The following is a 21,034-nucleotide window of genomic DNA, read 5'->3' on the forward strand; positions in this document are numbered from 1 at the left end:
TGGCCTGCATGATTCTATACCAGGCGTCCTCAAACTATGGGCTGCAGGCCACATGCGGCCCGCTGAGGACATTTATCCAGCTCGCTGGGTGTTTTTGCTGCTGCTGCCTGTCCTGCTTAGCAGCCGACTCTTCCGGGGCCCACAGTGCGCATGTGTGGAATGTGCGCCGCACTCACCAATGGCCCTCCAATGGTCTGAGGAATAGTGAACTGGCCCCCCTGTTTAAAAAGTTCAAGGACCCCTGCTCTATACAATCTGTTTCCCACTGGCCCCTCCACCTCATCCCCATCCCAAGCCACTGAGTATCCTCTTTACCTCTTACTACCCCCCTCATTCAGTATTCCCTACCACAATTCTTTAACAATGAAGAGGCATGTTCCAGACTCTAGGGCTTTGAACTTACTATTCCCTTTGCCTAGAACTCTTTTCTTCCAGATATCTCTTCTCCTCCTCACTTCCATCAAGTCTTTGTTTAACTATCACCCTCAACCAGTTAGGCAATCCCTGCCTACTTTATTTTAAATTGCAATCTTACTCTCTCTTGCTTCTCATCTTCTACCCTAAGTTATACTTTAATTGTTTATTTTGCTTATTGTCTACCTTCCTGCACCAGAATATAAGCTTCTGAAGACAAGGATTTTGGGGTTATTGTTCAATGTGGTATTCCCAACAGTAGGCACATGATATATATTCGTTGAATGAATAATATGCTTAGTATAGTACTTGGTAAATACCTGGTAAATACATTAGACTCTTTTCTATTGGTATAGTACAGATTAATTCAAAGCTTTAGAATTCTAACTAATTGAAATGCAACCTATTCTTTTGATGTGCATCTTCTCTTTGGAATTATTTTTAGCCTGACTCTGGGCATCTGGATTTTCCATTAGTGCAATCTTAGTGATGGGTGGAATTGAGCACCATTAGGTCTAACGGATCTCTGTGTATTTTATTTAGTGGATCTGTGTGGTTATCTCTACGTAAAAAATGTCATTCAGGTCTCAGATAAAATGTCATCTCCTACGATGAGATATCTCAGTACTCATTTTACTACTATTCACCTTCCCACCTCCTGCTACCCATCCCCACCACTCCCTCAGACATGACCCTGTTTCTATATATAACACTTATCACTACCTACAATTGGTGTGTTTATTTGTTGGCTTACTTGTTTATTGTATATCTTCTCAAAGAGAGTGCAAGCTTCACAATAAAGAATCATCTGGACCCAAATGTCAATAGCATTGAGGTTAAAGACCCCTGACTTACCTGTTTCCAAACTTATAGGTCATGTTGACACCTGTGCAGGGAGGAAGATGTTAGCCTTTGTGGTACAGACAAAATAGAACTCCTGACCCGTCCCTCTAGCCCTCTCCTGGACCTTTATGAAAGCGCGTACTTTCAGTCATAGGTCGCTATAATCACTCTTGCCTTTTCCTTCACGTTAGATGCTCTTCACATAATTGTAGTGTGTGAGTAGCCTGATGTGCATTACCTGCTGCTCATGGAGAATCACTTGACCCTTGAGGGGACTTCCCAGCGGTGCCACTGTCACAAATGGGTGCCAAACTCCACTGGCTGTTCTTGGGAAGATGTTAAAAAAGTCCACAAAGTAGCCACTTTTCCCAGTCATATTCATAAAGTATAAGGAAACAGGATTGCATGCAACTACATAGAGAGTATTTTCCTCATTTTCTGAAATGACAAAAAGGTGTTCATTTTGTGGTTTGCAACCAATTTTCTGAGACAAGTAGGTCAAGAGGCCTTGTGAAAATTGAATCACGAGGTTGAGCACACAGTTGCAACTCAGCAGATGATTTGTAGATGGATTGGCCATGAGAAACAACTTAGTTCTTACCCTAAAAATGTAGATAAGGCCACACCTATCTACTTAGGAAAATTAATTATCTATTTTTCCCAAAAGAATGCCTCTATATCTTGAGCTAACACTATTAAACATTTAACAATCCTCAATATCAGGAAATTGTTTCTTGTATGACAGCAAAGTGCTTTGTGCTCCAGTGAAGATCTGTTCTCTTGTTGGTTCAGATGGACAACAGTTGGTCAACACCATCTGTTTGCTAATCTGGCATTTTCCAGACAGTTAAGTAATCCCATTTTTTTACAATTTTAGCTCTATGGATCTTATTTTCCAAATTCTTGTTCACATTTGAGTATTTCTTATTACAAAAATTTCTTTTCAATCTGGGTACCTGCTAAAGTCCATTTTCTGAATGTCAGTGCTTCTTCAAATTTTAAGTGTCTATGAGTCACCTGGTGACCTAATAAAAATGTAGATTCTGATTTAGGGGGCCTAGGGTGGGGTTTCAGATTCTGTCTTTCCAATAAACTCCTAGGAGATGCCAATGCTGCTGGTTTCAGGGACTCCTTTTGACTAGTTAGGCTCTGGACTAAGTTCCTCATAATCTTTTATGTGGGCACCTTTGAGGTAAGGGATTAAGCTGCTTTTGTATAATAAATGCTTTCAACATCACCCATCACCCAGGTGTCTATTTTACAGTGGTCATATTTTCTGATCCCCAAATTAAGACACAAGTTATGACAATGAGATACAACATTTATATATGGGACTATCCTGGAAAATCTGAAACATTTGTATAAGTGTGTGTATGTGTGAGTGTATACCATGTCTATAATATTATATATACATACAATATTATAAATATGTATATTATATATATACACACACTAATATAGTAAATTTAAATAAACAAGCTAATATTGATAAGAAACACAAGCTAACTGAAGGGCTGAAAAAGACACATATTATTTAGAAAACAATGCAAACTGTGAGTTACAGTTCCAAATATTAGATAAAGTTACAGAATTTATAATTTATGGATCTTTCCAAATGTTTCCATTTATCAACACAAATAAGCTCTAGTCAACATTTATTGAGTACTTTTTTGCATACTGAAGGGGACTGAGAATATAGTAAAAGTGTTAGCTGAAATGTATTACTTAATAACTTATTAATTGTTCTCTCTTATTATAGGCATTAAGTACAGTTCAGTCTTTGGCTATAATCCACATATGGATTATATACATAATCTATATGTGTCTTTACCAATCTTTTCCAAACAAACCAAACCCTGTACATTCTTAAAAGCACACATTTTTATTTAAAATAGCTGATTTGGGGAATAAATAATTTCCATAGAAATAGGCACAAACAAGATACTGATATTTGCCTTAACAATTCCCATTTTAGTCAAGTTAGAGACTGTCTCCCCTCCCCCAGCCACCACTTCTGTTTATATCACCTTAGTACCTACATTAATAGAGGAACTTCTGCCAAAATGTACCCAAGGCCCACTGCATGAATCAGTAGGTAATGGCAACAGTCCAGAAATGTAGATGCCAAAAATTCACATGCTTTATTTGCCATTCTTTATAATGAAAAGTTTAATGATTGCAAATCACTCCAGCCCTACTTTTATGGTTCATGTAATCATCAAAATGGAATCTCAGCCAAAAAAAATTCAATGTTCCTCTTTTTTCTTTTGCCCTTCTATTTTTAGCACATGCCTGGGTGTGTTTAACTTTATGCTACAATTGTAATGAGAAACAGACATATGCATACAAACTCAGCAGTGCTTATGTGGATTCCATAATAGCATTGTGTTAGGTTGTTAGAGGAAATTATTTTTAAATTATATATAATTGCTATACAATCCAAGAAAGATAGTTACTGAGTCTATCATAGACTTTTTGACGTCTAGAGATTATTTTAATCTCCTTTAAAAAAAAAAAAAACTATGCAGGAAGGAAAGATCAAAAGAATAAAGTGGCATACCATGTGATGTAGCAATGTCACAGATTAAATTAATTTCATCCAATGGTAACCTCCAGGAAGCACATTCTTCAGTAAAGTTTAGAGATCTTTCTTCACGTCTTTCTATTGGATATTCCTGTATGTTTATAAGTACTGGACCCTATAATAAAGTAGTTATCTCAGTTAAGATATTTGGGTAGTCATCAAAATGTAGAAAAGCTCATGTCCTTCCAAAATATAGAATTTAAATTCATGTATTCAATAGCTTCAATTTTTTGACTGGCACAGTACTTATGACAATAATAATACCTTATACTTGCATTTATAAGTGCTTTCACATGTGCTATCTTATTTAATTTCTCACTTTTTCTTTTTTACTTACAAAATTTACCAGATGTAAAATCCCATAGGATTTCTCATTACTTCATTCCTTCCTAAGCCAAGAGCCAGTTTTGAACTCCAAGTATATGGACCCAGAGCTGTCCAAACCAGGAGAATCATTTGTAAATGAATGAGCCAGAGCCTGATATATTTCTATTGTGAAGAAGTATTCTTATATCATTATATATAAATGTAATCGCTGAACCTGACTCTTTTAAATTAAATGTAAAAAAAAGTGACATTTGAAATTAAAAAAATAAAAAACTCAGACTTACTCATAACCAATAGTGTTACTTAAGAAACGTGGAGTATTTCACACGTAGCAATAATTATTCAATATAAACATAAGCAGAGGAGCTAATTTAATAATGTCATGGATATTAGTTCTGGATACTTAGATATGACTTCCTGAAAGAATGCTATATTGTAACCAAAATTTCAATGATCTGCATGCCCTACAGTCCCTAATTAATCAAAATGTTTCAGCTAGATATTGGTACACATGCCCCTTCCCCCTTTCTATCTAGTCTGTATCTCAGGGGGCTAGAAAACTAAAAACTGCATTTCCCATACTCCCTTGAGAAAGAGCTCTGGAAGCGATTTAACTTCTGCCAATTAAATGCACTTGCATGAGATTTGGAAGGCAGAAGAGAGGTAGTGGCCACCTTCCTGCAGTGACAGCAGACCAAGAAGTGCTGACAAATAAGAGCAATCAGATTCTATGCTCTATTGCAGGGGTTGACAAACTATGGCCTGCAAGCCATGTCTTACCCTCTGCCTGTTTTTGTAAATAACGTTTTAGAGAAACACAACCACAGCCCTTTGGTTATGTATTACCAAGGCTGCTTTTGCGCTATGATGGCAGAGTTGAGTAGCTGTGAAAGCATCTGTATGATAAAAAAAAAAACTCAAGTATTTACTGCTTGGTCCATTAAAGAAAAAGTTTGCTGACCCTGCTTTACTGTGCAGCCCCCACCAGGAGGGAGGGCAGAAGCAGAAAAGCTGATCGTGAAACTATGAGTCCAGTGTTACCCCCGACTTCTGTTCCTCCTGCCCTTTCTAATGCTTTTCTAAACACCTACCTTCCCACAGTAATTCCCTCTCTGCTCGAAATACCTAGAGTGATTTCTATTGCAACTAGTGACGGATACTCCTTTCCTTTACCTTTTCGCACAAAGACAGCACCTATCAACAACACGTGGCTGGAAAGAGGCCAAAATTGCAAAAGCACAAAGTTTAATCCCGTTAGCAAACACAAACTAAAGACACATATCACAGACTAACCGTCCTAGGAAAATATGTCATACCTGACTCACCTGAAATACAGATTAACTCTTAAAAATTCTATCTGGCCATTAGGCATTGTCTATTCAGAGGCCAGGCTGATTTGAAAGTTAGAGCAGGAGCTAAAATAACATCAGAACAAATCATTTCTGAGATTGTATGGATTTTCTCCAGGGAAGAAGATACAGAAAAATTCATAAGATTCAATCTCTTGAGAGGAAAGAACAAAGATATCAACCTTTATGTCTACATGATGAGTTTCTGCCGGACACAAGAGTTTTTGCATTCCACTTCTTGCCTGACCAATTGTCCAGTAGCCCATGAATGTCTGCTCTGGCAGAGGCAACCTGTCAAGAATGATTTGCAAAGTAAATATTTTCTCTTGTTTCCAAGTCATAGGAAAAAATAACGAGTCATCTATTGTCAACCACACAAATACGGAGAATGCTTTACTTAGAAGTGAATTATACTTCATTTTATTAAAAGACCAGTCTATATAATTACGTTTAGAATATACTTTAGGACAAAAAAAGATTCCACATTTCAGAAACTCAAAAGATAAGGTAAGGTCCTATTTTTACCCTAATGACAAATATAATTAAAGTTTATATATTTTTCCCTTGAATTGGTGAAAGATTTAGTAATTTTAACATCTAAATTCCTGGTAGAGTGTAAGAAACATTTTTTAAAACTTTAAAAAACATTGGAGCAATCTGTCAAATTTTTCAGTCTATTCTTTTACATTTGGAATCCAATAATAAATAGCATATGACACTACTAGTTCTATGTTTGTAAGTTGTAGAGGGCAAGTTTTGACTTTATTTTGGCATCTTAATTATTTTTCACTTTGCATTGAAATATAATATACATACAGAAATGTTCACATAACTGTGTCACTTAGCTCTGAACACAAGTGTTCAAGTAAAATGTACCTATAGAAGTACAGTATCATCGGCACCCAAAAGTACCCATAGGATTGCTTTTAGTTGCTACCCCCACCAAGGGAGCTACTATCCTGACTTCTAATGGAATCATTCTGTGTTTAGATTTCTTTTTATTTGAAACAATTTTTAAATAAGGTGATGATTTGCCAAAACAAATATGGTGATGCAAAATAGCAATTTTTAAAAAAAAAACCTTCACTTTTTACTCATACTATTTTTTCTTTGAATCTTTGAAAAAGGAACTATTGATGTCATTTCAGCCATTAGAAATGTCTTATTCAATGATAAGTTAAGGCAAAAAATGATTCAGAGTTAAAAACTCTCTAAAAATAATACACATATGGCTACAAATTGAAATGTATGTTTGGAAAGAGTTTGATGATCATTAAAAGAGTACATATTTATATTTAGAAATCATTTTATTTTCAGTAAAGTGCTTGTCTGACATAATATTTCCATATGCTTAATAAGACCATGTACAGCTAAGATGTTTTTTGCATAAAAGAATAGAACCAAACATTCTGATGGAATATGCATTTTGGCTCTTTGGAATGTTAATGTTTAACACAAGAGGAAAGAAATTAAAAAGAAATTTATATTGAAATTCTTCTAAGTTATATTAATCTGTCAAAAGGACACATGTGCTTTTATATTTATCATCTAAAATACATTTTAAATACCTGGACAATTATCCTAATTGGTGACTCACTTACTTCCATCTTTTGAAAACCAAAAAAGAGTATGTGTGTATGGAGAGGGGCCTGAATTAGAGGATTTACTATTATTGTGTTCTCTCTTTCAAATGTAATAAAAATACATTTCTGTATCAACAGGGCAGGTCTGAAAAACAACTCATAGACTGAGATCTCTCACTCCTAATTTAGGAAATAAACTGTATTTTCACTTGCTTTCAGCAGTTTACCACGGGGGAATTAAGTCTCTGAATATAGAAGGAGAAACATAAAGGAAGTATGAGATACACTTAATTTCCCTCTAGCACATAAGATATAATGTAATAGAATGCAAGAGACCTGGGTTTTAGTTCTAGTTCTTTTATTTACCAGCTATGCAAACTTGGGAAGGGAAAAATCAGCTAATTCCCCTGAATATTAGTTTTTTCATTTGTGAAACTCCTTACAGCTTGGGGAATCTGTGATGGTTGAGGAAGTAAGTAGAGGGAAGTGTCAGTGGTAGGTTCGATGGTCTTGCATAGCCTTGGTGCTCTGAAGTGAAAATAAATAATCAGAATGAAAACATCTACACCTTGACTTTGGTCAATAGAATAGGTGTCTTGAGGAATAGGCATCCTTTATTAAAGCATATAAAAAGAAACTCAACATACATCTAAAATTAGCTCTTTGAAGAAAACAGAAACAGTTTCACATCTTGAAATCTAATTAAAGGTGAAGAATTGTTTAATAAAAATGATCCTTGGTTGATACTTAGCCCAAAAAAGTGAATCTAATATATCCTTTAATAATCTTATAAAAATATTATACAGATACTTAAAAAAAAAACAACCCTTCATGCATTTGAGAAAAAGTAACTTTGCTCAATTTCCAGTCTTTACTGACAATGCCAGGGATGTTCATAAAATCTGGTTTGAACTTGCCAACTCATTCTAAATAACAGTCATGGAAATTATAGGCTGCCTGGCTCTATATAAAAATAGCACTGGCTGTTTGGTTGGCAGGGTAGGAGAAGGACCTTCAGGTACCCTATATAGAATCTATTCTGGAACCACATAACAAGATGCTATTGGCAGTAATAACTATAACTGAAAGACACATAACTCAGTGTGTCCTGGAGTTGCACGATCAAACTGACTCAATCCTGCTCCTTGGTAACATGAAGTGTTGTTTCTAGATTTTTACTGTGGGATCTAGGCTGGCCAACTGAGGTAAACCAAAGCCCCTCAATTATTTTCCATTACTAAGCCCTCCCAATAAGCTCTGGAAAAATTTGACCATTACTAACTTTCTCTCCTTCAGGAAGTTAGTAGTCAGGGAAGAGGGAAAGCATTAGTATTTAGGTACATGAGCAAACTTTGGAATTTGAAATATAATCAACATCAATTTTGGGGTAACTCTAAATAACCAGTTAGCAAAGGCCCTATATTCCATTAGTGAAATCTGTCATCCAACTCTGACCAGGCTTAAGTTTTTATATCTGATTTGATTAAAACAATAATGGCATTTTCCATGGTTTCAGATCCTATCACTTGTATTGTTTAACTGTGTTAAAGTCCTAGCTGGAATGATGTGTGGATTTGATTTTAAGTGGGAGGAGGATGAGCTTCAGGCCTATAAATAGCACTACTTTTTATCTTCAATGTCATTCATGAATTTATGTTTTTTAAAACAACAGAGTATTTCAATTCATATGTTGTGATGTTTCTTAATCCCTTGTGGAAGTGATAATAAAGATCTGGATGTAAAAGTTTTGACTAAAAGCAAGGTGAGTATCAAAATTGTGACTCAGGTCAAATTATATTACTTGAGCAAGTTATAGAAAGGGACAAAAGCTTTTCTTTTTTTCCTAAAAATGCATATAATTCATAACATGATGCAGATAGACACCAAAGTCAAGTAATATAATCTGAATGACATGCAAGAAATTTGTCTAAGATTGCTTCCATAAAGAGGTGAGCTAGGGTTTTAAAGAGTATGTTTTGGCAAATTTCTGCCTTCTCTGAACATTTGCCAATACTATTTCTGGAGCATGAAAGAAAACACATGAAAAAGATTTGGATCTTTCTAGGGGCATTATGCAATTGGAAGTTGTTGACATATCTATTATCAACAATTCCTAAAACATTTCCTTACCACAAGAACTACTAATTTTCACGGGAATAATGGAAAGCTTCAGGGTTGTTCCACCAACTCTCAAAAATTCAACAATTACTACCATCTTTGAGAAGAATAAGAACAACTCCAATTTTAGCAGGACTCATCATTCCTAATGTTTTGAATCTAACCTCTGGCAAAAATTTAGTCAGGTTGTCCAACTGAGTTCCCTGGAGCCTTTCATGGAATGCCCTGACAAATATTTCCAGCATTGATTCTTACCCCTTCTTCTTACTCTACAGACAACCTACGCCTTAGCCACCTGGAACTGTTACTTGCCATTCCTGAACATTCTATGCATATTCATGCTTCCACAAGGCCATTACCTCTGCCTAGAATTCCTTTCTGCTACTGCCTCCTTGGTGAAATCTTTCTCATTCAAAAGGGCCGATTGAAGATTGAAATGTTAACTTTTCTTTGCATCCCTCTCCTATGCTCCTTTCTGGGCCCAATGAATTCCTTACTCTTCTGGTTTTCCATATATATTTGTATATATGAAACTCTTAGAATAGAGTTCTATAGAATCTGTAATTTTCAAATTAAAGACCTGAAAGAAAATAAAATTTTAGGGAAAGCAGGTCAGAACTGAATCTATGAAATCCTTTATATTTTTATATTTACTAAAAGGAAAAGTACACTTGAAAGAGAAAATACAAAAACCCCTTTAAATAATTTAAATTGTTATTACTAATTACTATTATGACTACTATCAATTCCTAGTAATACTCTCTCTTATTTGCTAGACAGAATCCTTCTTCCCTACAGTCTCATATGTAGCAGGCAAATTAATTTACTTTGTTGCAAATGATATATATGTAAGTATGTGCATGTATCTTCCCTTTCTGCGCCTGGTTCTGCAGGCTTACACTTTATAACTTAGACTTGTATAACTCTGTCACCTCAGTTCTGCAAAGACTGCAGAAATGTAGAATAATTTGGACACATGAGATGGAAGAAGATTTGGGGAAACTTGCTATTCTTGGCAGGCACTTCTCAAATACACTCCCCAATACCCAGAATGACACTGTGCAGCTTAGTGCTGTTGCCCAGCACCACTCCGTGCCAAAGCAGATGTTGTCAGCTTGCTCCACACATCTCTGGCTTTCTTCCTCCTCACAGGAGTTGCCAGACTACAGTTTTGGGGCCTGGGTTTCCCTTCCCTCATCTCTCTTCAAGTTTCATTGCAAAAATGTCTTCTCTTTTTCTGCCATCTGCTTTATCAACCACATCTTTGTATTTTTCTAATCTTACGTTCTTTTCTTTTCTAATCATCCACAACAAGAGTAATTGGGATTGAAACTCTCCCAGTTGTTGAAAATTCTCCCAGAAAAAAATTTCCTGTATTTCCCACAAGAGTCCAGGACTCATAGGATGAAAACTCTATTGTGGATGTAGCACTTTGAATATAACATAGCACACTAAGGTTGGTAGTTTTACATGTTTTCCTTACTAGATTATTAATTCATTGAGGGTAAGACTTACATCTTACTCATTCAAATCTCTGGCACTTAGAACCCATTGATTCTGCCACCTAATTCTCTCTCGCTCTTGTCCTCTTTTTCATTGCCACAGCCACAACGTGACCCCTCACTCTTTATCACCTGGATTACTGCAACTGCTTTGCAACTGGTCTTCCTGCTTTCAGGTTCACTGCCTTTTGCTTTATTGCCTTTAGAAAACCAAAAGGAGGGCCAGGCACAGTGGCTCATACATGTAATCCTTAGAACTCTGGGAGGCCGAGGTGGGAGGATCACTTGAGCTCAGGAGATTGAGACCAGCCTGAGCAAGAGCCAGAGACCCCGTGTCTACTCAAAGAAAAATTAGCAGGGGGTAGTGTCCTATACCAGTAGTCCCAGATAATCAGGAGGCTGAGGCAGGAGGATCGCTTGAGCCCAGGAGTTGAAGGTTGCAGTGAGATAGGCTGATGTCACTGCACTCTACCCAGGGCAACCAAGTGAGACTCTGTCTCAAAATAACAAAAACAAAACCCCAAAGGAGTCTTTCTAAATTACGAAGGTATCCATGCTGCTTTCTGGCTTAAAACTCTTCTATGACTTTCCCCAACTCTTCTTTCCCTTTCAGCCTCAATTCCCAGCGTGCTCTCACTTAATCTTGAGTTGTAGTGACCAAATGACTTGCAGTTTCCAAAATGCACCAAGTTTTCTTAAAAGTCCTCCACTTGAAGTATCCTTTCCTCTTTTATTTGCCTGGAAATGCCTAGTAACATTTGAAAGATTCAACTTCTTTAGCTCCACTGACTCTCCCCCTGGGCAGAAGGCAGCAATCCCAACTGTTTGTTCCCTCTTATGTAGCTCTAGTTTTTTTTTTTTTTTTTTGATACTGGGCTCAAGTAATCTTCCCACCTCCTCCTCCTGAGTAGCTGGGACTGCAGGCACCAGCCACTGCACCCATGTACAAGTCACTTTACCTGACAGCTTTCCCAATTGACCATGACCTCCTTGAAGGCAAATATTGAGTCTTCTTCACCTTTATAATTCTTTCTCTCTACACAGTGTTTACCATTAAGTGCTCAGTAAGTGACTGTTAAATGAATGAATGCTTGGTCATATTAGAACTGCCAACATTTTGACCTAGTTATTTTCTCATTTTAATGGCAAGCTATCAACTATCATGGTAAATATTCCCATTGCATTCTGACTAGGTGTCCTACTGTTTCCTTCACTTAGAAGACTCTCAACAAATGATGCAGTCTACTTTGCAGGTATATTTGGAAGAGACAGCTATAGGTGGGAATAGGAGATTTTCATCCAGTCAGGTAACAGGCTTTCATAAAAACATTACTTACAAATCCGTAAGGGATCAAGAATAATTCCAAGACTGCTAAAGATGTATATATGAAAGAGGATTCACAGTTCTTAAAAATTTCTATGTAGATTGAGTATATTTTTTATCTTTTTGCATCCCCATAAAGGAGCCAAAAGCAAATGAAATGGCTGGAAAGTTACTTCATAATAAACCAAGAGAATATAAGGAAAAGAGTATGAAAACACAAAAAACCTAACACCACCCTTCTGCTAATAAATTTGAGATGTCATTATATAGACATTATTTTTGAAAACTAAGAGCTCTTTTATAAAGCTAAATCATTATGCAGAGTAGAACTGTACTACTTAGATCTCCATGATCAACATCATTAACTTATTTATAAAGACTATGACTACAAACAGAAAATTATAGCATATAATAGTGTAGAAAAATGAAGAAAAAGCTCAAAACTATAGGCAGAGGATATTTTACCTTAATAAGATAAACAGTAAACTGATCATCATTCTGACTTTTTTTTTCCCCCAACAGATTCTCGCTTTGTTGCCCAGGCTAAAGTGAGTGCCGTGGCGTCAGCCTAGCTCACAGCAACCTCAAACTCCTGGGCTCAAGCGATCCTCCTGCCTCAGCCTCCCGAGTAGCTGGGACTACAGGCATGCACCACCATGCCCGGCTAATTTTTTCTATATATTTTTAGTTGGCCAATTAATTTCTTTCTATTTTTAGTAGAGACAGGGTCTCGCTCTTGCTCAGGCTGGTCTCGAACTCCTGACCTTGAGTGATCTGCCCGCCTCGGCCTCCCAGAGTGCTAGGATTACAGGCATGAGCCACCGCCTGACTTTCAAAGAGAATAGTATTAAAATTATTCCAAAGAGAGACCCTGGCTAGGGATATGCTTTTTGTTCTGTTCTGTTTTCTTTTCTTTTACAAACACTTGTGCTGAGGGCTGACTTTCAATAGGTTGCAGAGAGGGAGCTGATCTGCTACATATGAAACCCTGACCCAGAAGCAGGCTGTCTATGAATGGTTTATTTAGTACCAGGTTTGAGGATGTTCTTTTTGATGACTCTGATACTTGAGGACCTCATAGTTGTTCTCTGTTAGAGAAGCAGCAGCTGCTATTGACAGCCCAATAATACAGAATAAGTCTTTAATACAGAAAACCAAATTCTGGATAGATATCCTTTCAAAGACAAATTGAAAAAGATGAAGCTACTCTGTCTGTAAATATGCACACCTGGCACTGCTCTGAAAAGAAGGATAAATACCAAACATGATCCTGTAACACACACTGACATGAAATGCAAATGAAAACACAATCTCAGTTACCTTCATTGGGAGTACTACTAAAATATGCTGAGAGTGGCAGAAAAAGTAATGAATCATTACTGATATAAGGGAGAAAATTTACTAATCAGCATCCCTGTTCAATTAGGGCCAGTAAATCACAGACTCTATGATGTGGAAGGAACTATGTGAGGATGTTAAAGACTATTTAATTAATTGTTCCAAGTTTGAATCCCCTCAAGTAGCTCCCCAACAAGGTTCGTCCAGATTTGTTTAGATCCAGTCTACAGAAGGTAAACCTTTTTCTCCTGGGTAGTCCATTCCATCTTTGAATATAGGAGCTATTGACCCCAGGAAAAAAATCTAAGTTGTGATCGACTTGGAAGCAACTCACAGTGCACAAGTAATGCACTGTGATTCATGATTATTCTGCTAAAGCAACAATATTAATGATCATAATTTTGAGGATGGTTCTACCAAGTAAAGGATTCTATACAAAAAAAAAAAAACTTCAAAAAGAAAAGAATTGCTCCACTCATTTTGGAGAATTTGCAAATGCAGCCACTTTTGTTTTTAGAAAAGCAAATCCTTATTGTAGGAGAAAAGATTTAAGATGATTGCCTTGCATGTAATAGAAAGGATATTTTTATTTATTTCTGGAATCAAGGACAAATTATATTAACTTGAAGGAAATTATGATTAAAACAGTGGGTCTAGTCATTAATGCAAATGTTATATGTATGTCTGATACAAGTCCTCAAATGATAGGAAACAATTTGAAAGACAACTCTAAAGTTTCCATTATCTTTGAAATCTTGATATCCAATGTTGTACTGCATTGCCTTTATCAAGCAAATAGTGGAATAAACATAAAGATGTTAGGTTTTGGAACCAAACAGTTCTGTAGGTAAATTCTCCACCCTGCCATTTATTAGTTGTATAATTTATTAAGTTATTTAAAGTCACCTCAGCCTCAGTTTCTTTTTTTTTTTTTTTTTTTTTTGAGACAGAGTCTCACTTTGTTGCCCAGGCTAGAGTGAGTGCCGTGGCGTCAGCCTAGCTCACAGCAACCTCAAACTCCTGGGCTCAAGCGATCCTTCTGCCTCAGCCTCCCGAGTAGCTGGGACTACAGGCATGCACCACCACGCCCGGCTAATTTTTTTGTATATATATTAGTTGGCCAATTAATTTGTTTCTATTTATAGTAGAGACGGGGTCTCGCTCTTGCTCAGGTTGGTTTCGAACTCCTGAACTCAAAGGATCCGCCCGCCTCGGCCTCCCAGAGAGCTAGGATTACAGGCGTGAGCCACCGCGCCCGGCCCAGCCTCAGTTTCTTAATCTGTAAAATAGATTCAACAAATACACATACCCCTAAAACCTAATAGATCATAAAATAGGAAAAAATTACTTACCTAATAGAAAAAACAAAATTGTTGAGATTAGGTGAGTTAATATTTGTAAAGTGCTTAGACTGCTCAGTAACATGTTAACTATTTTTATTTATTTTTATTTTTGTTGCTTTGAAAATGTGTTGTTTACCCTCACTTAATATGTTTATATTGACAATGACCAATGCATAAACTTACTTATTCTGTGGTGAAATGCCACAGAAATGCCTGGTTAACTTGAATTCTCACTTGCCATTGGTGAAGGTGCCAATCTTCCACCTTTGGAGTGGGCATTACAGTGTGGCATCAGCTTTGCTGTGCTGGAGGCACATGTTCCAAGAAATAGTAATTTCAGAATAGAATTTGAAATTTTTTTAATTTAAGTAAGAAAATAAAACCAAAAAAGCCAGTGCCCAGAAAGTCAGTGAACATTTAAAAAATAAAATAGAAAATAATACATTTGTTAGAAAATTAAAATAGTACAGAGCATAAAGCTTCCTTTCTTCTTTCTAGAGACTCTCTCAAAGACAACCACTGTCACCAGCTACCATTGTGCTTGGAAATAAGTTAAAATGTGAATCTATTAATAACATTTACTAAAGATATCGGCTAATATCATCCTAGATCTTGTTAATTCAAAGTTACTCTATCTTGCCTGAAAAATGAGATTAAAAATTTTTTGAATAAAGCATTTGAAAGCAGGGAGAGAATGCATAACAACAGAACATCTTAGGAGTAATTATAAAACTCCAATAGGGCTTTTTAACCAGCTATGGGACACTTTTAAAGTGCAGTCACATATAATAGTCATTTTTAGATGTGCAGTCTGTCTGGCAAGAGCATTTTTATGAATATATGTCTGAAAAGGATAATGATGTTTAAACGTATGCATAGAGACACAAAGCATTAATATTATATTTTTATTCCTTATGAGAGTACCTCATATGCTTTATGAATCTCTTTATTATATCTAGAATATTTTAATTTTAAAATCTCAAGGAATGAGAAGAATGGAGAAAAAAGGAATGGGAAAGAAGTGTCAGACATAATTAAATCTAATTCATGTTAGATAACTTTCTTTTCAACAAATAAGCTTGGGAATGAATTTTCTTAAAAAAAGAACCTTTTTAAAGGGTTATGTCTCTTCTATTAAAAATAAAGATTCAGAAAAATAAAAATGATTAGAAAAATATTTCTCAGTGAATGCAATAACACATACAATCACAGGAAAAGGTCTAGAAGGATTTATCAATGTTTATTTCTGCATGGTAGAATTACAGGAGCTTTTATTTTCTTTTTGCTAGTTTATTTAAACAATAAATGAGACATCCTTCTTCATTTAGTAAACATGCTTTATAAAAAGCCTACATATTAAAACCTTTTTAATTTCCTCAAATTTTTTATTCTGTTTGACTGATACAAATGAATGATTGATACATTGTCGCTGGCTTGCTAGTTACAAATAGGCAATACATGCTTAGGGGCTGGCGGAGCAGCTTAATAAACTAAGTAGCATTTAAAAAAGAAATCAACAGAGTTGAGGGCAAAGCATTTGGAACAAGGAGGATGATCACTTAAATATTTTATAGACGTGCCTCTCCTAGGGAGGACAAGGAGAGAAAAATACCCAAAGGTAACTTCAGAAGGTAGATACAATTTCTTTGAATGTTTGATTTATACTAAAAATTACCATAATCTTTGAGAAGATTCCATAAATTCCTTTTGTGTTCCAAATCAGGAAGAAAGGATGGCTAGTATACTTCTTATATATGGTAGCCATAAAAATTTTCTAGGGATTTTATTTTTCTAAATGAATTATCTTGTGTTTTATTTCATGATTCTCCATTATGTGACACAAGAAAGAAAGCTTAAATGGGTATGAAGAGGTCTCTGAAATGATCTTTGTTCTGCCAAAAGCTTTTATTAATCTACTTTTTGGCTTACTTTTCATTCTGAAATATGGCTAAAACCCAAGAATCTGAATCTGTCATAACTCTCTGAAGAATAAGAATTTGTAGGCTGGATGTGGTGGCTCATGCCTGTAATCCTAGCACTGTGGGAGGCTGAGGTAGGAGGATTACTTGAGCTCTGGAGTTCAAGACAAGCCTGAGCAAGAGTGAGACACCAGACCTGTCTCTACTAAAAACACAAAAATTAGCTGGGCGTTGTGGTGCATGCTTGTAGTCCCAGCTACTTGGAAGACTGAGGCAGGAGAATTCCTTGAGCTCAGGAGTTTGAAGTTGCAGTGAGCTATGATGATTCCACTGTATACCTGGGGCAACAGAGCAAGATTCTCTCTCTCTCTCTCAAAAAAAAAAAAAATCAGGAGAATTTATATATTATATATAGGTGACATCATGGATGATTTCCAAGTTGATTACTTAAAATTAAAATCCCAAGGTCCTTTTAAATCAACACTATTGATAATTGTCAGTATCCAAATAACTCTGATTTAGAAGTTCCCTATAAATCTGCCTATTGATCTGCTTATATCATCATTGGAATTGTACATCTATCCCAGCTCTACCCCTGCTTTCTAACCTTAGGCAAGTCATATAACTTCTCTGTGCCTCAAATTCCTCATCTAAGGAAAGTGCTTGGAAATGTGCTTGGCACTTAGTTATCTATAATATCATCATCATCATTATCATTAAACACAATAATTATAACATGTTATAATGTATTATATTTAGAAGTAGAGTATTTGCATTTCATTGTAGAGCTATAAAATGACAACATGTTCATCTTAAGAACTGTTAGGTAAAGAGTGGAATACAAATTTAGGATAAATACTGTATTAGATGCTTAAAAGGGAAGTTTAGAGGGGAAAAAAACCCAGGTTTTTCTTCCTTTGAAATAAATGTTTCCCCAGCATCGCAGAGTTCATAAGCTATTCTGAAACACACTTTTTAATTTGGAAGTGCTAATGTGCTAGCAGTATGTTTATTCCCAAATAAAAGAAACTTCAGAAATAAAAGCTCACTTGAGGGAGAAACAAGCAAATTTTGCTTTAAAGTTTATATCCATATTTAGAGTTATCTATATTTAACTATAGCAGATAATCTATATGCCTTTGGTTGTATATTTAGACCTAATTCTGTTATGATATATATGTATTACATATATATTTCCAGCAATGACATTTAAAACTCAAGAGTTCAGATTTTAAGCTAAATTCTCCCATCTCTGCCTACAAGACTGACGACGTGAGATTAGCGCATATGTGTGCATGCAACACACACACACACACACACAACATCAACTGTCTTGACTACCATGTTTCCCCCAAAATAAGACCTACCCATAAAATAAGCCCTAGCAGGATTTCTAAGCATTTGCCCAATATAAGCCCTACCCCAAAAATAAGTCCTAGTGATGAGCGTGGCTACTCAGCATATCTGCATAACCCATGCATTTCGTGGCAGAGCGGTAAAGACTACAAGCAGCCCTTCTCATCTGCCCCATGAGAGCTCTATTGCTCAACATGAGAGATTGGGGCCAATGGTTCTAAAGGAAATAGAGTTGTAAGAAATTCAGGATGGAATTCAGGGTTTGGAGAGTTATGATGATGTTCAAGAAGATGACGACTTAACTATATTTGAATAAATGTAGATTGTTGTGCCATACTTAAAAAAATAACACATCCCCTGAAAATAAGCCCTAGGGTGTCTTCTTGAAGAAAAATAAATATAAGACCCTGCCTTATTTTCAGGGAAACACGGTAGTTGATTTTCTGTAGGACAAATGTCACCGAATTATATTCAAAGCCCATATAAAGCACAGTATTTATATTTAAAAAAATAATTTCTCCCAATATGCCTCCTTATTTGGTTATGTTTGTCACCTCTTTGGCATGTCCTTTTCCATGTATTAGAAATTTAACTTAAAGGAAGACAAATTAAAAAAACTCAGGAAGTATTAAACTAGTAAAAAGGGGCAAATGCAGTATGGGAGTGTAGGTAACTAACTGTGATACAAGCACTAAGGTCTGGGAATGTATTTGTAGATCAGGAAGAAGGGTTGCACTATGGCAGGATCAAGTATGGTAAAATAAACCACCCAATAAGACTCAGTCTACAAATACCAGGCTTAGCAGAGGTTTATGAAGACAAGTTAAATTCACCTCATCATATTGGGCCTTTAAAAGCTGTGCAGAGTCCAGCGAGATAGGCAATATCACTGCACTATTTAGTAGAACAAAAGGGAAAGTGATAGCATCTCTCTTTTGGGAATTTCATTAAAGAGCATGAAAATGACATCACCACTCCTGAACAGTGAAGGTATTAATATATTCTGATTTCAATTGGGGAAGAAGGTCCCATAGATCACTATACAAATAGAGGCTTAGTACCATCTCTGCCCTATGTAAATTTCCCTAGTTAACAACAACTGCCTTATATCTCTTTTGATCTCTATTTAGAGGGTGGCCAATTATCTTTCTATCCCCATCTTTAGTGTGGGTGTGATCATCTTGTTCTAGACTCAAGGTAATTTTTTTCCCATCCAATAAGCACTGTAGTTGGATTAGAGAACGTGAACATTGGCAGGTTGTAGCAGGAATTTTCATTCAGGGCAAAATGGTATTAATAGCAATTAAACCATTTTATCCTTCTTCCTTAAGACCTGAAATCTAATGTGTACCTTCTCCACTAAGAGGGCACCTGCAGAGCTGGGCAGAAGCAGACTAAAAGAACTGACTTAGCAAAAAGTCTGGAAAAGTCAAAGTCAAATCATGAGACTGCATGGGGACAACTTTAAATCTTTACTATCAACAGTGTGCCCCTCTGGGTGGAGGAGAAGGAAAGCATTAGTATCATATCTTTTTATGTTTGTTTTTGCAGATGAGAGAAACATTAAAATTACATTAAAATGTAAATGATGTTAGAATACGAAGGAATCTTATTGATGATCTACAATGAGAAGAACCACTAATGTGGCCTCATAAGGACAGTCTTATTTTACATCTCTTTTTACAGAGTTATTGTCAATAGCTTCCCCCTTCCATTCTCAAAAAGATGGTAAATTATACAGATATGCTATTTATAAAAAATGTCCACCTTTTACCAACAGGGAACCCATTTAGTTAAGTAACTTTTCTACATTCAAATAACCAAAATGGAACTGTGAGCTCTTTGAGGGTAGGACTATGTCTTTTCATTTCTCCATGTCTGACCCAGGTATAAAGGTTGAATGCATGATTAACTGCTAAATTCCTAGGCCATTACTTTGTTCACTTCATCATGCTACCCTCTCTGAGTACTGATAATTCTATAGAAAGAGTGCCAGGGAACCTATGGATTACATGAAAGGGCAATAAAACAACTTCACTACATTTGAACTGCCTAAGTCATTGCAATTTATAGATGAGGGAAAAAAAAGATGCTTTGAATGACTCTGCAAATTATAGTTTACTATTATCTCCACCCCAAAGAAAAAGTCGCTCATCCTTCACATCTGCTATAAGTCTATTTTTAGCTGCATGCAGTGGGTGAACAACTAGTTGTTTCCATCCCCATCTTAAGCATGAGTATGACCATCTTGTTTCCAGACTCAGTGTACGTTTACTTTTGCTCATAAGTAAGCACTGGAGTTGGAATTAACTTGCCACGGCAAGAATCAACATGCTATGGTAAGAAATTTTCACAGTTTAGAACTGAGGATGACAATGAGTAAGTGAAACCATTTTATCTGCCTCCCTTAGAAACTGAAATTGACTTAGAAACAACAATTTTCTTATGATAGATCTTGCCAATTAATATGTATTTTAAATTTTATTTAAAGTTGTGCAAGAGTACAAAAAAGTTATTTTAAAATCTTAAGTCTAGTTTTCCATGAAACTAGAACTTTATATAAATTTGTTAATAGTAATAAAAACCATCTTATTTTCAACTAAAATTAAAGATATAGTTTATAAAAAGGAATTAAAAAACATGAGTACTAATAGAAGTTTGCATATTAAAGATAATTTCTTGAACTCTTTAATATAGAAAGATATGTCATACCCATTAAATTATTGACCTAGTTTCAAACACCCATAAGGATTGCTAACAGTCAGTAAAATAGTATTGCACAGAATAGTGTATGCATTCACAACAGAATTTTCATTTTTCTTGAAAAAAATCTACTCACTCATTAATAATATAAACCAAAGTACTGATAATTTCTAATATAACTCCATCTCGTGCTTTTACCATAAAAGGGAAATATTTGTTTCTCTTTATAAGAAATTCCCAATACTTTAATAATTTATTTTCATTGGCATGTGTTCTGACAAGTTTTTATAATGACTTCAAAGAATAAGGATGATATATACATTTAAGATGA

At 35.8% G+C, this 21,034-nt stretch overlaps 1 protein-coding gene and 1 long non-coding RNA gene across 3 annotated transcripts in view; one reads left to right on the forward strand and one right to left on the reverse strand.

Annotated features, from left to right (window-relative positions):
• Positions 1-21,034, reverse strand: part of VWA8 (von Willebrand factor A domain containing 8) — a 328,282-nt gene that overhangs the window by 118,485 nt on the left and 188,763 nt on the right. Inside the window, exons 27-29 of the mRNA XM_076009415.1 lie at positions 5,700-5,808; positions 3,818-3,956; positions 1,496-1,695 (exon numbers count right to left, since the gene is read on the reverse strand). Of these exons, the coding sequence (XP_075865530.1) occupies positions 1,496-1,695; positions 3,818-3,956; positions 5,700-5,808 (448 nt within the window). The remainder of the gene's footprint in view (positions 1-1,495; positions 1,696-3,817; positions 3,957-5,699; positions 5,809-21,034) is intronic.
• LOC105871599 (uncharacterized) overlaps positions 1-21,034 on the forward strand; it is a 121,993-nt gene that overhangs the window by 73,815 nt on the left and 27,144 nt on the right. The window lies entirely within an intron of this gene.

The sequence above is a fragment of the Microcebus murinus genome, chromosome 13 (assembly GCF_040939455.1).
Source record: "Microcebus murinus isolate Inina chromosome 13, M.murinus_Inina_mat1.0, whole genome shotgun sequence".
In the NCBI taxonomy this organism is placed as follows: Eukaryota; Metazoa; Chordata; class Mammalia; order Primates; family Cheirogaleidae; genus Microcebus; species Microcebus murinus.